Here is an 18,263-nt window from a genome sequence, read left to right on the forward strand (position 1 = left end):
TAGATGAGGGGGGCGAAACAGACAATTTCCACCTCAGCTGAGTCTGGTGTCTACCCCAGTAAAAGAGGAGGGAGGGGGAAAGCGTTTGAATACTCAGCAATGTGTACACTGAGAGGACAGAGCGCAACCCCGTTTTGTGCCCCGAGGCAGGGCTAAGCCTCATGTTTGGCACATAGGACGACTCAGTGAATAAGGAATTTCAAAATGTGAAGGGTTAACTTTTTCTATCTTTCGATAAAAACACATTTCCACTCCAAACAGCCTTCTGGGCTGACCTGGAAGGATGAACTCGACTGCCCACAGGAGTGTGGCTTGACACCTGGGTGAGCAAGTGGGCTGCGTGGGGCTGTGGTCAACACAACTCCGCTACAGGATCGTCCCTTCCCGTGTGGGAGGGCCGTTGCCGTGCTGGGCTGTGGGTGCAAGGCTGCCCGTTGTTCCTTTTTTTAAAAAAGAGAAAGCCAGACGTCTAGACATTTTATGTGAAGCCTCCTGCTTTTTTAATGTAGGTGAACCTTAAGGAACAAAAGTCACAGATGAAACATACTTGGGGGCGGAATCTGGCCCTCAGGAGCCAGTTTCTGGTCTCTAAACCAAACAGATTAATTTAACGATGTAAAGCAAATATATACACATTTGACATATGTATATCGCATGATGTAGAGGTACCAAGTATACGTTCAGCATACACAGTGCCAGCTCGCTTCTTGAATGTCTGGGTTCTCGACCAAGTTATTCATGGAGAAAATGTCTCGCCCATCTAACAAAACTCTGGGGGTCAATTCTCTACCTGACTACACTTTCATGCTGATACCTGTGCGAGCAGTGACACGTCTCTAAGGCGACAGAGGAGATTTGCTTTTGAATAAATCACCCTCGAACAGTCTTCTGGAGCGGATGAAGTTCGAGACCCGAGGCCCCACTGTGTGTGAACGAACAAAGAGTTTCGACTGCGTTATGGGGACACACTGCGCCTCCTGACGGGCGGTCACTTACTGTGACACCCAATATTCCAATGCACTCTCTCTCAATGGTTGAAAGTATTTAACACTTTCTTTCCCCACTTAGCATCACCCGAGGACAAAGAGCCCTGAAGAAGTGTCTGTTTCTGGGGTAAACCTGTGTTCCACCCAGCAGGCAGATGCGCTCCTGTCTGGTTTCTGCCTGCTGCTCATCAGTTACAGGGCAGACCACACCCGTCGCTGCCTGGGTAGCATTTGGATCTGAGCCACTTCTGACCTGTTAGCAGAGAACTGTACAAGGTGCATGAGGCGCAGCCCTGGGATGAGATGCCAGAGAGGTCCTGCTCTGATATTTGTAAGGGAGGGACTCTCTCAGGGACCTGGCTGCCATTCACTCCTTGGGCTATTGGGGCTCGAAGACGGGCAGGCGCCCCCCGTGTTTACTCACTGGGCTCTGGTCACCACCAGTAGCCAGGGTCAATGATGTGGAAGCCCATCACTTTCCAGATTGTTCTCTACTGGACAGCAACCTATGAGGGCATTGGGGGGCCACCCCCCAAGCAGTGGCCGCATGATGGGAAGGCCCTAGGAAGGGAGGGTGTGGCCCCATGCTGAATGTAAAATGTTGCCTCCGGCAAAGTGCTGGAGATTAAGGGACGATGGGATGGCAGGACACAGAGGCAGGCTTCATTAACTTGTTTCCTTTCCGCTTATACAGGAGGAAGGTAGATGGCCACATAGAGCGCTGGAGAAAGTCTGTGGGCAAGTCTGCTCACCTTTCTGGGGGAGATTCTTTCTCTTCAAATGAAGTGCTGGGGCCACTGGAACTCTACATTCCCCTCCCTGTTCCCACTGGGCTGGTGCTGGCTCTCACATGGCACTTCTGGAACGGGGACAGCTTTCCAGACAGCAGTGGCGGGGGGTGGGGGTGACTGTGGATGCCCAGACCTGTATACAGACAGAACATCTGGCCAAACTCAAAGTTGTGAGCAGCCCAAATGGGGTGCCCACCACTCAGCTCTAAACCTGCTCTGTGCAAGTCGGCGGCCATGTACATTTAAGCCAGTTAAAATGAAGGTGAAAAAATCAATTTGTCATTTGCACTAGCCGCATTTCAAGTGCTCCAGAGGCACACGCGGCCCGTGGTTGCAGTAGCCGATGGCCCAGGTACGCGACACCACCTTCCTCGCAGAAAGGCCCTTCCTCCCCCCACAAAGCACATGCGGGCCGTAGCTTCTAGATGTTCACGGAAAGTTGAACTTACACACTTTTAAACAAAATCACCGGAGTTTTAAACATTGGAACTAATTCTATTTTTTTTTAAACACTGGAAAGACTAAAACTAAAAACCAAATCAAATCCCACATCTGCAGGTTTCATGCCACCTATGGGCCGACAGTTGGGGGTCCTCTGAGTTAGTTAGAAGTGGAAGGAGAATGGACTCTCTAGAGCTTGTCTGTGATTCCAGGTGTGACCTTGGAGAAGCATAATCGTATTCCCTACATCACTGCTCAAGGAGCAAGATACACACTGAATGTGCTCAAACACTGGGCACCCAAGCTGGCAGCTGGGGGGTGGAGAGAGGGCAGAGGCCAGTGCAGAAGCTTCGTTTTGGGAGCAAACTCATCCCCATGAGGCTCTGGTGGCATTTCCCCACTGGCTTCCTTATGTTGCCCCTGAGAGAAAAGCTTCTGGAATCCTTTTTTAAAGATGCAGAGCTAGTTTGCCATGTTTTTTTAGATGGGACAAAGCAAACCTAAAGGCTGCTCCCTGGTCTAGTTTGTCAAGCCAGAATTTTGGCCCAGAAACCTGGTGGCCGGAGCCTGTGGCCTCTGGGACGTCCATACCTGATTCCACCTAAGCGCCGCTCGTAGGAAAGGTTGACAAGGGGAGCCCCACTCATTCAAGGTCCTCTGTTGGTGAAGAACAATCAGTGATCACTGTAGCCTCTCAACCCAGGGACGCACAGGACACATTTCAATTTCGAGACTAATCTAGCCTTCAGTTAACAGGAAAAGGAACTCCAACGGAAACCACTAGATCCCCCCGATCCTAGTTACCCGAACTGTTAAAGTAATGCTTACTTAAATGGGGGGGAAAAAAAGATCTTTACTAAAAAAATGTTCACTTTTTCCTTAAGCTGATATTCTCAAAACCAAGCTAGTCGTTTTAAGAACACGTCTGCAATCGAACTTCGAGTCTGGGGGACTGTGAAGGAGGGTGGCAGGGGGCACCAGTGGGCCTCTTTAGGGAAGCCAGTTCGTTTCCTAGTGTTCTGGGGGCAGAATGGGTGCTCTTGGTGTTTTCTACAATGTTTAGTTTTAGTCCTGATTGCCTGGACAACTCACAATTTGTAGCATAGTACCAAAAAATCATATTCTGAAGATGTTTTAAGACTTTCATTAAGCCTTGACAGACAGGTCTATTTCAAATCTGTGTCATGACTGGAGAGACACTCGGATTCCAGAGTCTGCTAAAAAGTAAACTGTTTGCATCTCCCAGAGAAACCCAGGTGAAACACTTTGTAAATAAATGAAAATGAGTCTTGTCTGTTTGAAAACACCAATTTTCACTGAGGTTCTAATTTGGTTCATTGTTAATAAGGAAAAGAAAATCACTATTTAGCTGGAGGAATAAAGAACCAAAGGCAATACATATGAGAAATGTGCTGTTTCAGTAAAACACTTCATTGTTCAATATTTAAAATAATTCTGGGACAACTTTAACCTCATCTGTTCAGGGCCAAGCCAGAGCAGAACATCTAGGGACTGGGGCGAAGTGGGCTTCCACTCAGTTAATTAACTTCAACTTGGTTTGGTTCCCTGCACTCTGACTACCTACTATACGCCAGGCTGGTGTGCGGTTCTGGAGAAAAGGCGGTAGAAGTGGTTCTGCAACTTCAATTATTACGAGGCCTAGTTGGGCGTCTGCGACTTGCCAGAGACACCTGACTACCCCAAGGGGTTGATACCACAGTAGACGTCTACGTGACAATAAGGAAATGAACTCCAAGCCCCCCAGTTTGGTGAAGCTAGGTTGGCAGCCAGTCCTACAGGAAGACTCTGATGCCCCTCCAAGCTCAACCTTGGCCTCATACCTCCAGGTCTGGGGTAGTTTTGTGGACTTGGAGGTGATGCTGATGAAGCCCAAGTCATAGGTTTAGTTGAGTGCCCCCTGGGTCAACTTTTCAAAAAGAAAACCTATCAGTCCTGATTACTCGGGGCATTTATTACAGCCGGTAATCCCACCGATGCACACAATTGTTTCTCTGGTGTGTATTTTGAAGTAAATTTTTTTATTTTAATTTTTCTTAGCACAGCAGCTAAGTGAGGGGCTTCAGGTATCAGGCAGAGCTGGAGCTGACAGTGGAAAAGCAGCCCCTTTGCAAGCACTTGCCAGTGTCACTCTGGACAAGTCATTCGACGTCTCTCAGCCTCAGGTTCCTCATGGGCAAAATGAGGAGATTAATAAGATCCACCTCAAAAGGCTCTGCTGAGGATTTATACAAAATGCTGCATGCCAATAGCATAGTGCCTAGAAGATAGCACACACAAAAAAATGGAGGCTAGGAAAGTCATAATATGCATAATGACTATACCAATAACTACTTAATGTCATTGTATCACAGTCGTCCCTCCCCTTATCCATTTCCCTTCTGTAGTTTGTTACCTGTGGTCAACTGTGGTCCAAAAATGTTGAATGGAAAATTCCAGAAATAAACAATACAGTAAACAACTCATGAGTTTGAACTGCGTGCTGTTCTGGGTAGCGTGAATGAAATCTCACCCCATCCCGCCCCGCCCAGGACACGAATCATCCCTGTGTCCAGTGTCTCCATGCCGTATACACTGCGCGCATCAGCCACTTAGTAGCTGTCTGGGTTATCGGATCGACTGCCGTAGCACAGAGCTCGCGTTCGAGCCCCCTTATTTACTTAATAACGTCCCGACAGCACAAGATCAGTGATGCTGGCCGTTCACATGCGTAGAAGGGCTGCATTTCCTGTACGCAAAAGGGTGAAGGTTCTCGACTTAATAAGAGAAAAAATCATATCCTGATAGTGCTGAAATCTACGGTAAGAAGGAAACCTCCACTTGTGAAACTGTGAAGGAGGAAAAAGAAATTGGTGCTAGTTTTGCTGTCATACCTGAAACTGCAAACGTTACAACCACAGCGAGTGGTAAGTGCTCAGTTATGATGGAAAAGATATTAAATTTTGGGGTGGAAGACATGAACAGAACACGCGCTCTGGCCGATGGTGGCGTGTTGCCCCAGAGAGCACTGAGCCCAAAGGAAGACTCCAGCAAGGGCTCCCCGAAACGGGGGACCCCTTTCACATCACTTTTATTACAGTCTATTGCTATAATTGTTCTAGTCATTATTAGTTACTGTTAATCTCTTACTGCGCCTAATTTATACATTGAACTTGGGACATATCCCCTGTGGATAAGGGAGGGAGGACTACGGCATGGAACACACGGTATTATTACTGTTAATCGGAGCATCTAGTTCACATCCAGAGGAAGCTGGACTGAAGCAGAGAATAGACGGCCACCTGCACTGAGCTCTGGGTTTCCTGAGCTGGACCAGCAAAGTCTACAAATGTCCCTACACCCAGGGCCCAGCACCCCTCAGCCACGAGTATCAGGCTGGTGTCTGTTTCTTTTCACTGCTTCTTCCATGAGCAAAGAACTCTCTCTTCCATTCTTCTGTGTTTGCAAGTGGGGCTCGGGGTCAGGCTGCATCATGCCTGCCTGAATGTTGCTGAATTAGAAGGACCCTAAAAGTCTGGTTAATTCCCACCTCTGCTTTAACTCCTGGATCTCCTCTGAAGGTGGGCTGAGAGGGAGCTCGGTACACGGGTTGACACAGGGGTCTGGGGAACAGGAAACTGGGCCTGTGGGCGTTCATCTCCTGTTTCTCATTATTTGCATGAACCCAGTTATAACTGCTTTACAATCAAAGGGAATATGGAGGCTAGTTCAACTCTTGAGAGGGACTTCTCAGAAGACAGGGCATGTGAGGTTTCTGCTTGCTCAGTTTGGAAGTCCCGGGCCCCACATCACTTAGCTCTGTTTGTACATGCCCATTCAGCAACTCTGGTCAGCTCCGGCCCAGAGGGGCTGCTTCGTCAGGGCACCTGCCTGCTCACTTAGAGCTCTCCTGTCCCTGGCGTCTGGCACTATGTTAGTGCCCAGGGTGTCCTTGCTTCGGTGGATTACGTCAGGGCCTGCCTGGGTGCAGGTCACTCAAACGAGCGGAGGCCGGTGGGAGAGTGGCCTCACCCACCTCATGTGGGGAGGCTGCGTGCACTGCGGCCGCCACTGACCATGGTGCAGAAAGCAACGCGGCCCAGGACCGCCAATGCTTACAGTTTGCTACAAGTCCAGAGCTGCATTTTCATGAAAAATATCGTAAGTTTTAAATGTGAAATGCTAACTTCAAGTTTTAGAAAACATTTTACGGGATTAAGGAAAGCTCGTCTGCGGATGCTATGTAGCCTGTGGTCTGTTTGCAGCCTCTGCTTCCGGGAGAGCTGGAAGCAGGCCCCGGACTAGAGTGTGCCCCCTCCGTCCCTAAATGATGTGGAACACGTGACGGCGGGTGGGGAAAGGACCACTGCAGTGCGATGAGAGGTTTTTCCCTAGGAGCCCGATGGCATGGGGGTGCCCGGTGTAGGCAAAGAACATGGGATCGGGGCCCTGGGGTCCCAGGTCTGGTCTTCTTGCTGTCATCAACTTCCTGTTGCCCTTGGCATCTCCTAGTTGGAGTTGGGACTGGGGTGAGGGAAGTAGGGCACCCAAGGTGCAAAATGTCAGGAGGCGTGGGTCCTGCCTTGCCCTTGGCCTGTCTGTGCCTCATCCCAACCATAGGAGGTCGTCCTGTGGACACTGTGGTCCTTCCAGGGCCAGGCTATACCAATGTCACCGAATTTCCGAAGCTGGCGAGAGACACAAATGGGAGCGAGGCCTGCAGGGCAGCGCACACTGGCTCTCTGCGGGCGGCTCGGCCAGTATCAGCGGTCTGCCCAGGGCAGGCTGCTCACTGGGAGATGAGACGCTTTCCGGGTGCCTCCCTGACCCCTTGGGGCTGGCGTCTTTGGTGGCGCATCTATGGAGCTTCTGTTTGCTGTATGTAGTCAGGAGGAAATGCCTGAAAATCTTTCTTCTTTTTTCTGAAAATCTTTTTTTCTTTTTCTACAGCACTATTGAAAAAAATTAGCTACCTTATTAGTTAGATTTTCTCATTTTTGTTTCATTCGTCCATACTCCTACTGGTTTCTTTTTCACTAAATATTTTTCTGACCCGGGATGGCATGCGGGGCAGGGAGGAGCCTGGTGTAATTGGTGAGTTGTCTGCCCATGATCAATCCAGCTGGCAGGGACCAGCAGTGCCTGCTCAGAGCACCACCACGACAGATTCCTGACGGGGCTGGAAACGCAGCCCTGGCATACTCAATGGCGGATAAGCACGCCTCACTTAGAGAAAACCTAGCATGTGAATCACCAAATCTATGGGACATGGGGAAGTGAAGGGGCGAGATCTGGTAACAGAAGGGCATGTGACCCACAGTAAATAACGTCCTTCAGTTAAGAAACTTGAGTGCCATATAGGAAGTTGGGCCTGTATTTTGGGGAGGTCTGGAGAATGGAACCCCAACTTGCTGAGTGCCAAGGTCAATTGGCAACATTCCGGATGAGAATGAATTGTCTCCGGGGCTAGCGTGTAAGCCAGTGAAAAAGAGGGATTACTTTCTGTCCCTTGTGAGTTTGATTTACATTCAACTTTGTGGGGAACCCTAAACTGGGTGAAGGGAATGACAGAGCCATAGGCTTGTGGGAGGTGCCGATGTCCTCCTTGGTGGGGCCTGAAGTCGCTGGTAGCCTGCCTAGCCCAGCTCTGGGGGCCCGTTCACACCACCCCATGGAGTGTTGTGGCCAGGCTTCCGGGGAGCTGACTGCATGAGAGCTGTGGCTGCACAGCTCAGGATGGCGGCCTGGAAGGGCGGGTCATCACACGGGCTCTGCAGATACTTGCTAGTCAAGCAGTTACTCAGCTTTTCTGACATGGGTTGCTCCTCTGTACAATGGGGGCGACGAGAACAGTGGTTTCACGGCCGGGTTGTGGGGACGCGAAGGGATCACATAGGTAAAGCACCGGCTACAGTGTCAGGACGGGCCACTGCCCAAATGCTAGTTATGTTCACTGCATTGGGACTCCTCCCCGTGGAGGCCCGGGGCCTTGGGAAGATTCACCTTACTCCACTTCTCTCCACTGCCCTGTTCCTGGCTACTGGAACAGGGCAGCGGTGGGTGACTCCCTCCTTTGTCTACCATCCTCTGTGCCGGATGTGCCCCGGGGGGCAAAAGCCAGAAGTGAGGTCAAGGGGGACAGATTTCAGTCTTTTCCAACCTTTTACTGTTTCCTCTCTCCTCACTGCCAGTGGGTGGTTCCTACCAACTCACCCCCTAAGTTCTCCTTCAATGGAACCAGTAAAACTGACCTCAGTTGTGATGGAAAGAGGTTTAACGGCGTTTCCACCCACAGAAAAGATGAAATCACAGGGTGATCCCACACGAAACATTTCCACCACCACAGCTGCCCCTTGAACAACGTGCGTTTGAACTGCGCAGGTCCAGTTACACACGGGTTTGTTTTTTCACTAAACGCCTGGACTGTTTTCTACGGGAGGCTGGGAGTCTGCGGATGCGAAAGGCCAACTCTATGCCCTTGATCTATGCGATTTTACACAGCGGACTTGAGCATCTGCGGGTTTGGGTATCTGTGGAGGGTCCTGGAACCAGTCCCCTGTGGATGCTGAGGGACAATTTGGGTTTTGGGGGAGTCAAATATTACACACAGATTTTTGACTGTGCGGGGGTCAGCACCCCTAAAGCCCATGTTGTGCAAGGGCTCACAAACTGTCCTTAAGTTAATTTTGAGAGATTTTTCCATGAAGTCATCATGAGTCTTTCCTTATTCTTTCATTCTGCACAATACCAGAGAGAAAAGACACCTGAAATACTACTTTTTGTCTTCTTAACTTGCCTCTGAAAGCTTTAGATGCTTAAAGATGACCTTTCTAGGGGAAGGGTGTTGAACTCCTTTCTCTCTCTCTGAAGCTCTCTGAGGAATTTATTAAGTTAACATACGATGCCTTCACTTAGTTCCTATTTATTTTATTGTCAAGATTTTTTAATGGTGCCTACGTTGCGGTTACAGAGAAGTATTATCAAATGTCGGTGTGCAGATGGGATTTGGAAGGTCTGGAGTGGGAGGGGAGCTTCTTTAAATGGAGACGTCAGTTCTAGCCAATTTCAGAATGGCTCACCATTAAGATGGATGGTTCCAGAGCTATGTGCCTCTGCTGGAAATTAAAAACCCATGGAATAACTGATTATGATTAATTTTAAGTAGTTAGCCATGTGAAGCCAAATGAGCACGCCTTTGAAACAAAGCTATTGATCTGGCTTTGTTTGGAATTGAGAAGATAAACTAATCAGATCCTGGAGGCTCTTTGCGATGATGGAGAATGGAAGCTCTTTTTTCCATCACAGGTTTGTGAGCCTCAAGTTTGAGAGACTGAGGATACCTGGATACCAACTTCTTTTGAGGAGTCCAATGCTGACCTGGACAGGGCTTTAATGGGGGTGGGGCACGGGTGAGAGACACTGAGGGAAGAGCCCCTCTTAGGAAGTGTATAAGGCACTGCTCCTTAACGTTAGGGAAACAGACTCAGAGAGGTTGCGTAGTTTGACCAAAGTCCCACCGCATCCGGGATCCCACATCCTGGTGTGTCTGACTGCAAAGCCCTTCCCTCTCCCCAGACAGCCTTCCTGGGGAGGCAAGACACCGCCAAGCCTAGGAGAGAGAACTAAGGTGCAGGCTGTCGGGTCCTCTCAGTGGCAGCTGGTGACTTCCATTTCCTGGTTTCTTCCCAAGGAATTTTCTCATCCTTCCCTAGAATAGGGTGGTAATCTCCCCGCAGCCTTTTCCACAAAGGCCTTTTTTGTAGGCAGGGAAAATCGTGCCTACCCCTCTCAGCTCCAGCCTCTTGGTAAGAGAAGTCCTAGGTTACTAAATTTGGGCTGGCATCCTCTCCCCAGCAGATGTGCATTTGTTGCCGGTTCCGGGGTCAGAGTTTGGGTGAGGGGAGACCATCCATCTTAGGAATGACAACCTAACCTCCCTGGCTGTGGGTTCTGTCTTTTCTGTGCTGGGAATCCTCGGCTTTCATCAGATTTCCAGCAGCTTGCAGCATCAGCATCCCCTTTCGCTTCCCGTGATTCCTCTTGGAATCACCTTCCTCTCGTGCAACGTGGAGAGGATCTCTCCAGCCCCGGCACTACTGTCTGCGGGGCCGGGTAGAAAGGAAGGCGAAAGGGAGCCCTTCTACTCCTTCTTTCATGTGCAAAGGGACATTCATTTATTTGTTTGACATTTACTCATTCTTCTGGAAGTCAGGGAATATGCAACGTGGTGACTGTGTAATTTTTTATTTTCAGGGGGATGCTCAACAAATCCCACACCTATCATTCACTGGATGGAACTGTACCATCAGAATCATTTTTAGAACCAAGCAATTACAGCACTAGGAAAGGAGAAGTTACCCCCAAGACATAGCAGCCAACCCCTTCATTTTCCAAATGAGAAAACTTTGGCTCCGAGTGCAGAAGGGACTTGCCCAAGGTCACGCAGCTAATTAGGAGCTGAGTCAGGACTGAACTCGGCATCTCCTGACGCAGGGGCTGCCCCTCTGACTGCCCTCCTCTCCAGCTCTCCCCTCCATCGGGGCAAGCTAGAAGTGCAGCTTGGGGTGAGACCAATCCAAATGTTTTCTTACACAATGCAACTTTAGTTTGAATGACCCCAAGATGACTCCTAGCTGACTTTCCCCCTGGAAGTCGGGTTTCCTTAGTGAGACCCATTTGAAAATCCCGAGCTTGGAAAGGCAGCTTTCCATGAGAGGGTATGGAAATGACAGGGTATACAGAGGGGGATCCTGGGGAGGGGGTCCTCTTCCTCTCATCCTGCCCCACCCCCACCACTTGGAGGTTACTGCTTAAAGTTGGAATTGAAACCTGAGGTGAGAGCCCAGGAGCAACGCAGTGACTGGACTTTACCTGGCTGCCTGGCATCCCCCAGTCCTGTGCCAAGGTCCCTTTCTGATTCTGGGTGATTCCCCACTGACCCCTGGTGCTGCTACCCTCTCTGGTCTCCCAGACCTGAACCCTGTCTCCTGCACACCCACAGGCAGACAGACCCCCCCGGAATGCACAGGCAGGTGCTGGGGGGCTACTCCGGTCCATCTGCTTTGCCCAGCAACAAACGCTGAGGGACCACCGCGGGGGGAGAAAGGGCTCAACTGAGACTTAATTAGCAGAAGCCCCAGTTTGCGGGAGGTGAGAAATCACACTTTGCTGCCTGCAAACACTTCGGCCAAGGTGAGTGAGCCGGAGGCGTCCCCGGGTCCCCGATTTTCATAGCACTGCAGCAGCAGACCCAGAAATGCACCCGCACGGAACCCCCTGCGCACACACTCCCCCTCTCGCCTCCTCGCGCGGGCACGCACACACGCTCACAAGGCAGCGACCGCAAAATCAACTCACAGGATCTCCAGATCGCGCAGCGCTCGGAAGGCTCCATCTTCAATGCAGCCGATGTGGTTGTTGTCCAGTTGCCTGTGGAAAAGCAAGGGGAGAGCGTGAAGGCGGAGCGGGGGCAGCGCCGCGGAGCGGGCGGCCGGCTGGGCGTCCCCGGTCACCGGAGCGCCGGTCCCTCCACCCCTTGCAGGCTCTGCTCGTCCCCGCCAGGAGCTCCCGCAGAGCCAGCCTGTCTGCCACGCTGCTCCGTCTCTCCTCTCTGACTGTCTGAGAGAACTACACAGACGAGCGCACCAAACGCTGTCAGGTCTCAGTAAATATTAATTGCGCATTTTTTTTTTTTAGGCAGAAGGGAGTAATTTCATTACATTAGGGCATCCAATCCATTACGAGCTCTTACCGTCATGTCACTGAAACAATTTCATTAAGCTAAAGGCCTGTAAATCATTGGAGGTCACTGCGCTGCCCTCCGAGACCTCCCAGCATGCTTTCTTCCCTTTCCCCCGCGCGGGCTCCCTTTACTGGAAGTTGCAGGCTTCTGACACAGTGCTAAATCTCAAGGCTTGATCTGCCCAAGAGCGGCGAGGGTGCATGGGGAATATACCAATTCCAAATTAGACTCAACTAATCTAATTTTATAGTCTTTTTATTATTCTAAGCACCAAATGTCTGTGGTGGTTTGATGCCTCTGTTCTTTGCTAGGGGGCCCATCTGGCAGGTCATTCTACTGAAGCTTTTTCTGGCTAAATACAGATTCCCTCAAACTGCACCAACCATCATCAACGTTAAAGAAACCCATTGATGGAAGCATTCCTGATTGGGGGTGGAGGGGGAAGGAATATCGTTATTGCCTTAAAGATGTACCACTTACATCTAAATTGGGGCGAGTTAGATGCACCTCTTTCGGAACTCCGTTTTTATTTCCCTTTCCATCTTCTGAGCATGAAAATAATGTCTTTTAGAAAGATGCCTTGACTAGTACACAGCCTAGTTGGGGACGGAGGCATTTTAATTGAGAGATAACAAATAGAGGCTGTTAGCTCCAAATCAAAATACATCTGGTGTGTAAGTCAGGACGTTTACCAGGACCGCATTCCACCTTCAATGTCGTGTATTACATATGACTCATTTGATTTCTGAAAAAGACGTTATACGGAAAATGGTTAGGGTTTTGCATTTTGTGCCCAGAACACAGGGTTGTCTTTGGGGGTCGGGGGGCGGCTGGCCGAAAGAAGTGGCTACACCAAAAAACGTCCTCATAGACTCTTTTTTCCTTTCCTTTGTCTCAGGAAAAGAAAATGGGCCCCTCTCAGGTGAAGAGGCCTCCCGGTGCTGGAATTTTCATCTGTAACTTGCGCTAATCTGTCCCGAGACCACTCTCTGCAAAACGGGTGTCAGAGCGACACTGGGTAACAATCCTCACAGAGCGTTTCATAGTCTGCTAAAGGCAGAACTAAAATTAAAGTGCTGTTATCACTGAAAGGTGTAGAGATGCAGGGTCGTGTAAATGGATGGGAGTGAGGTATGTGTGGTGAGGGTGATCATTGCCTCACACAGGTGGGCTCTGCTGCGGTGTTGGGAGGAGTGGGGCCATCCCAATAGATGCTCACAGTACAAGATGCTAGACATTTAAAATGGAAAAATGAACAGGAAATGGGAATCTCAGGAAGCATAAGCACTGAAGGCTCACGAGTTCTATGTGCGGAGTTCACAGTTCCCGCAGATGCCCCTCGCATGGAGTCTCCGAGGTCCCCCATCGCTAATTCTCCTGCAGCTTTTCCTACTGTGTGTACCGAGTGTCCTTTCCATAGGTTTCCCGGGAGTGTGGGGCCGCCGATTCCCTGCAGAGATCCTGTGAAGGGAACCTCGTCTCGCTGCCCCGCTTCTAGACTTGTCATCAGTTTAAGGGCCAATGAATCAACAACCCCTGCGCCACGCCACGGCCACCAAACCTTACCAAGCAGAAATCTTTTGGCTCCAAGACAATTGTTCTATGAACATGCTGAATTTGGCAAAAACAGCACCATCTTCCTAAGTAGAAAAGTCTCTAAATCATCAGATTGGGAAGTCCGGGGTAGTGTGTAGAGATGGCGGTTTGTGCGTCTACTTTTGTGCAGACATTTTAAAGAGGTTCCTGCCATTAGAATATTACTTATTTGATGGGTATGTGAAGAGTGTTCTATTATTTCTCTTTTCGAGTCACTGGAAACCAAACGATACTCCAAATGTGTAGTATTTTACATGGGAAGAATGAAATCTGCAGGGGAGAAGAGAAACTCATAGGAAGAAGAGAACAAAAATAAAGTGGTGGGAAGAGGTTATAAAGGTGTGGGGGAAGGAGATGTGGAAAAGATAAAAATCCCCCACTGCTCAGTGTCCCAGCGGGGTCCTGTGACCCAGGACACTGCAGTGGTGGGGATGAAGAGTCTCAGAGAGGACCCGGCCACTGCGGGGCCAAAGGCAGGGGCGTCTAATGCATCACCAATTACACGATGTTTAAATATTTTCAGTGGGTGGCACAAGTTGACACCTAGTTGTTTATTAGTAACCAGAAAACTGAGCTTTAATGTAAGTATCTCTGTGGGTGCATTTTATAGACCAATTTAGAACATACAAAGTACATCAAAATGTAAAATATTTACACGTAAGTGTGCTTTTCTAGAAGACAGTTATTTATTACAACCAAGACGGTCTCCTTTCCTTCTAACCGCAGATAAACAGCATCCTGGCCTCGGATGGCACATTCATTCACAAGATGCATCGAGCATTATGTGAGTGAGTCTTCAGGGCACGGGGCCTAGAAGGGTCCCGTCTGGCAAACACAAACCCAAGTTACTTCACTTCCCAGCTAGTGTATGAATCCATGGCACTAAGCATCTGGGTATTTGTAAAACGCTCATCAGCTGCCTGCTATCAATCCTGTTACTCCCTGCAAATAAGCTAGGTCCCTAAAACAAAGTAAATTCACACTTGGTTCAGACAAGGGTTCTTTTCTTTCTCAAGTACCTCTCAGACACACAGAACTTGGTCCTGAAGCACGGGGCAGGGGAGGCGAAGTAAAGGCAAGGCCAACGTCTCTGTGAGGATGTTGGGAGTGGAGAGCTGCTGAACGCACAGAACCTTCTGGAGCAAAGGCCAGAGCGTGTGACGCAGCAGTGTGTTTCTAGGGGTTGTGGGGGGGTGGGGCTGCCGCTGATGATGTCTGCTCTAAGCCCTCGGGTCAAAGGTCTGCATCATGCCTTTTCAAAGATCTTCTCCAAAACCAACCAAAACAGCCCCCGGCCACTGCATACAAAAAACCGTTACTCAGGGGGCCTGCTCAAGGGAACCTTAGAAACAGGCACAGGCCACCCGGCCGTCTTAGGAGGCCTGACAGTGCTGTCTCCGTTTCCCCTTGGCAATGAGAAGTGCGATTCACATGGCTCCTGACTCCTTTCTTCTTAACGCACGAAATAACCCACGCCAGTGCCTAGCGCAATGCTGGGGATGGCGAAGCTGGTCCCGGGTGGCTGCGGAGTGAGTCCTCCTATTGGAAGCATGGCAGGGGGCTGGGTCCAAACCATATGGCAGGAGCCACGCTCACGGCTGCGACCCTATGGCCCTATGACCACAAATACACAATGACCCAGTGTTTGCTCTACGACCACGTGGGGTGCTTTCTGCCCCGACCACTGATGCTGGGGAGCATGGGGAAGGCACTTGGAATAAAGTAAGATTTCTGGGGGCTCAGGGTGAAGATGAGGAGCAGGAAGGCTGTAGATGGAGGGCAGGCTGCCTGTTTTTTGGAGGTAACTTTTATTGTCCTCGACTTTATACAGAATACTCAATTTGATTTACACTCTCCTGCCTGTGAATAAGCCCAGAAGCCCCAAAACGTTCTTGCTATTAAATTAACTGCTCTAATTTCCCCGGGCAGCTCAGATTTCAGCAAACAATGTGAGTGCTAAAATGATACCGGAGTCCATTTAGAAAGGAATCCTCAGACGAGAACTAAAGGCAGACTCCCTGAGAGGAGCTTCCCAGCTACTGTATCTTTGTACTCTGAGAATATAAACAAGTCAGAACGAAAAGCCAGCATGAGCGAGGACTCAAAATAAACTCTACGAACAGCAGGCAGGGAGAGAGCGCTTTAGGAAGAATTCCCTGTTGTAAGCGTGCTGTTAGCACCATTCATCTCTTTCAGTCACATTTCAAGTTCCATAATTGAGGCAGGATACCCTTATTTTATGGTTCACAAATTCAAAGTATATCTAAATCCTTATTTTTAAGATTTTATTTATTTATTTTTAGAGAAAGGGGCAGGGAGAGGGAAAGAGAGGAAGAGAAACACTGACGTGAGAGAGAAACATTGATCAGTTGCCTCTCAAATACTCCCTGACGGAGGACCAAACCCTGCAACCCAGGCATGTGCCCTGACTGGGAATCGAACTGGCGACCTTTTGCTTTGTGGGATGACACCCAACCAAGCCATACCAGTCACGGCTATAGCTAAACTCTTAAAGAAGAGCTTTAAAAAAACCTGGTTACGATATTAAGAGCATCTACCTATCTCCCAACCACCAGAAGAGCAGAAAGAAAGAAAGAAAATTCCATGATTTCAATGATGTATTTGAGGCCCCAGGAGAAACACCTTAAAAACAGAAATCTCCAGAAGCAGGCTTTGGAGATCTGAAAAAAAGGAAGAATTCCCAAGTAGTTACTCACATGCAAGCTCTACATACCAGGCACAGCCATCCAGATGTCCCTTCTGGTGCAGATGCTCTGGGGTCCCTAGGCATCTTCACACCCAGGGAGGGTTAAACCCAGCCTCAGGGCGCTAGGGCTCTGGGCCCCAAATCCAGGGGCAGCGTTTCTCTCCCCGGCAGCAGCTCCCTGCCGTCCTCCTCATGCTGAACCAGAGGGGTAGCTAACGTTCAGCACCTTTGCTCATTTCTGAGCAAAACTATCTACACAAAATACACAAAGTAAGTGGGAGGACTTCTGCATGAAATTCACAAGGGAAGCCTTGCTACAACAGAAATTCAAAGCAAGTCCATGGTCTCGGAATCCAACAATTAATTAACCCATAAGAGCCACCGAGTCTTATTAGATGTTCACAGTGTATTAGGTACCAGGGAGAGAGAACAAAGTGTGAGACAGCCTTTGAAAATATCTGGAAGGTTACTGCCTACGGTTGTTACATCTCCATGCGCTTAAAAGGTGTAAGATAACTCTAAAAACTAAGCCAATTTGGATTTGTTTTTGATGAAATATATATGTTCATACACATACATATTTGAAGTGTACTTCTTTTTCTACACCAAGGAGAAACAGAATGTTACAGTGCTTAAAAAAAAAAAACAACAAAACCTGGGGGAAGTCCTGCTTTCTTTTTAAAAGGAGCCAGAAGACAAAACATGAAGTAGCCTTGACATGCTATTTCTTTTCTCCCCCATTATCCAATTGTCCTTTAAGCAGAAAACAAGAAACCGACTAGCAATTCTGAAGTTGTTTTCTTTATGGCAGTTTAACATTCTAAAAAAAAAATCATCATTGAAGAACAAATTACAGAAGCATTTGTCTGCTGCTGACTGGGGTCTTCAAAAGAAAAAAGAAACAAAACTCAAGGTTATTTTAACTAGCAAAAGAAAAAAATATGATGTTCAAAAGAAATGCATGCACTTCACATAATTGAGTCCTGGTCACACTTTGTAGGCAAATCAAACACTTGGTCTGAGCTGCAGTCTGCTAATGAATTGTCACTAAGTCTCATCATTAAGGAGCTACTGTGATTCCACATTAAAATGACATCGCAAATGAGCAAAAAAAGAGGTGAATCTATTATTTCACATGTTTTGTACACTTGCCCACCAGACCCAGGAATACATGCATATAGATATGTTTACTGATCCATGAATTATTTATGTAGCCACAAAGATTCCTGTCTGTGGAACTGATGGTTTGATGCCTATTTTCCTACATAATAATCACATGTAATCTCGCCCTACATATGCATGTAAGTGCAAATGAGTATTGTAAGTAAGTGACTGCTGACTGCCGAAATTTAATGTACCTGTATCCAGTCGCATTTACAGATTCGTTCAGATAATCAAGTGATGGTTAGCATTCTAAAGGCTTCCACCAACCAAACCTACTTTGTAAAGAACAGAGTCCTGGGTGACTTCAGCTGTCAGGTCAGGACATCCTGCCTAGGCGTAGTTAAAAACTGAAGCAGGAGTCTGTTTCAACAAGCGTCCTGTGCCGCCCGGCTCCCGGAATACCTTCACTTAGTATGTATCATGTTACTGCTCAACACCTGCAACTTCTCAGCAAGAGGATAACTGCGCCCACTCCAGTCGACACTCTCGAAAGTGAGCTCTACCGTGTGCAAACACAGATGATGGATTAGCACCAAAGAGGCACGCCAGAGCAGAGAAGGAAGGGGCGCTTTACACATCTCTGGGAAATAGCAGTGACTCCACTTCTGTGTTTTTGTTGTTGCTGGTTATTTGGAGATTTGGCAAAGGGACTCGTGCCGGGAAATGCACGGGCAGAACCCCTGCAAACCGGTTCAGCACAAAGAGAGTTGCTGGGAAGAAGCTGAGCTCCCATTTAATTGAGATGAGTTTCAATTTGAAACAAAGTTCTCACATTTCTAGAAAAGTAAAATGACAACAAGAAAACCAACCAAACAAAAAACAAATCAAATGAAAACACT

General features: G+C 48.6%; 1 protein-coding gene across 1 annotated transcript in view; it reads right to left on the minus strand.

Moving 5' to 3' along the window:
* The window catches only part of SLIT3 (slit guidance ligand 3), a 509,645-nt gene that overhangs the window by 108,578 nt on the left and 382,804 nt on the right, over positions 1 to 18,263 (minus strand). The window contains exon 6 of the mRNA XM_053927422.1: positions 11,573 to 11,644. Within this exon, the coding sequence (XP_053783397.1) occupies positions 11,573 to 11,644 (72 nt within the window). The remainder of the gene's footprint in view (positions 1 to 11,572; positions 11,645 to 18,263) is intronic.

This window comes from Desmodus rotundus, chromosome 6 (genome assembly GCF_022682495.2).
Source record: "Desmodus rotundus isolate HL8 chromosome 6, HLdesRot8A.1, whole genome shotgun sequence".
In the NCBI taxonomy this organism is placed as follows: Eukaryota; Metazoa; Chordata; class Mammalia; order Chiroptera; family Phyllostomidae; genus Desmodus; species Desmodus rotundus.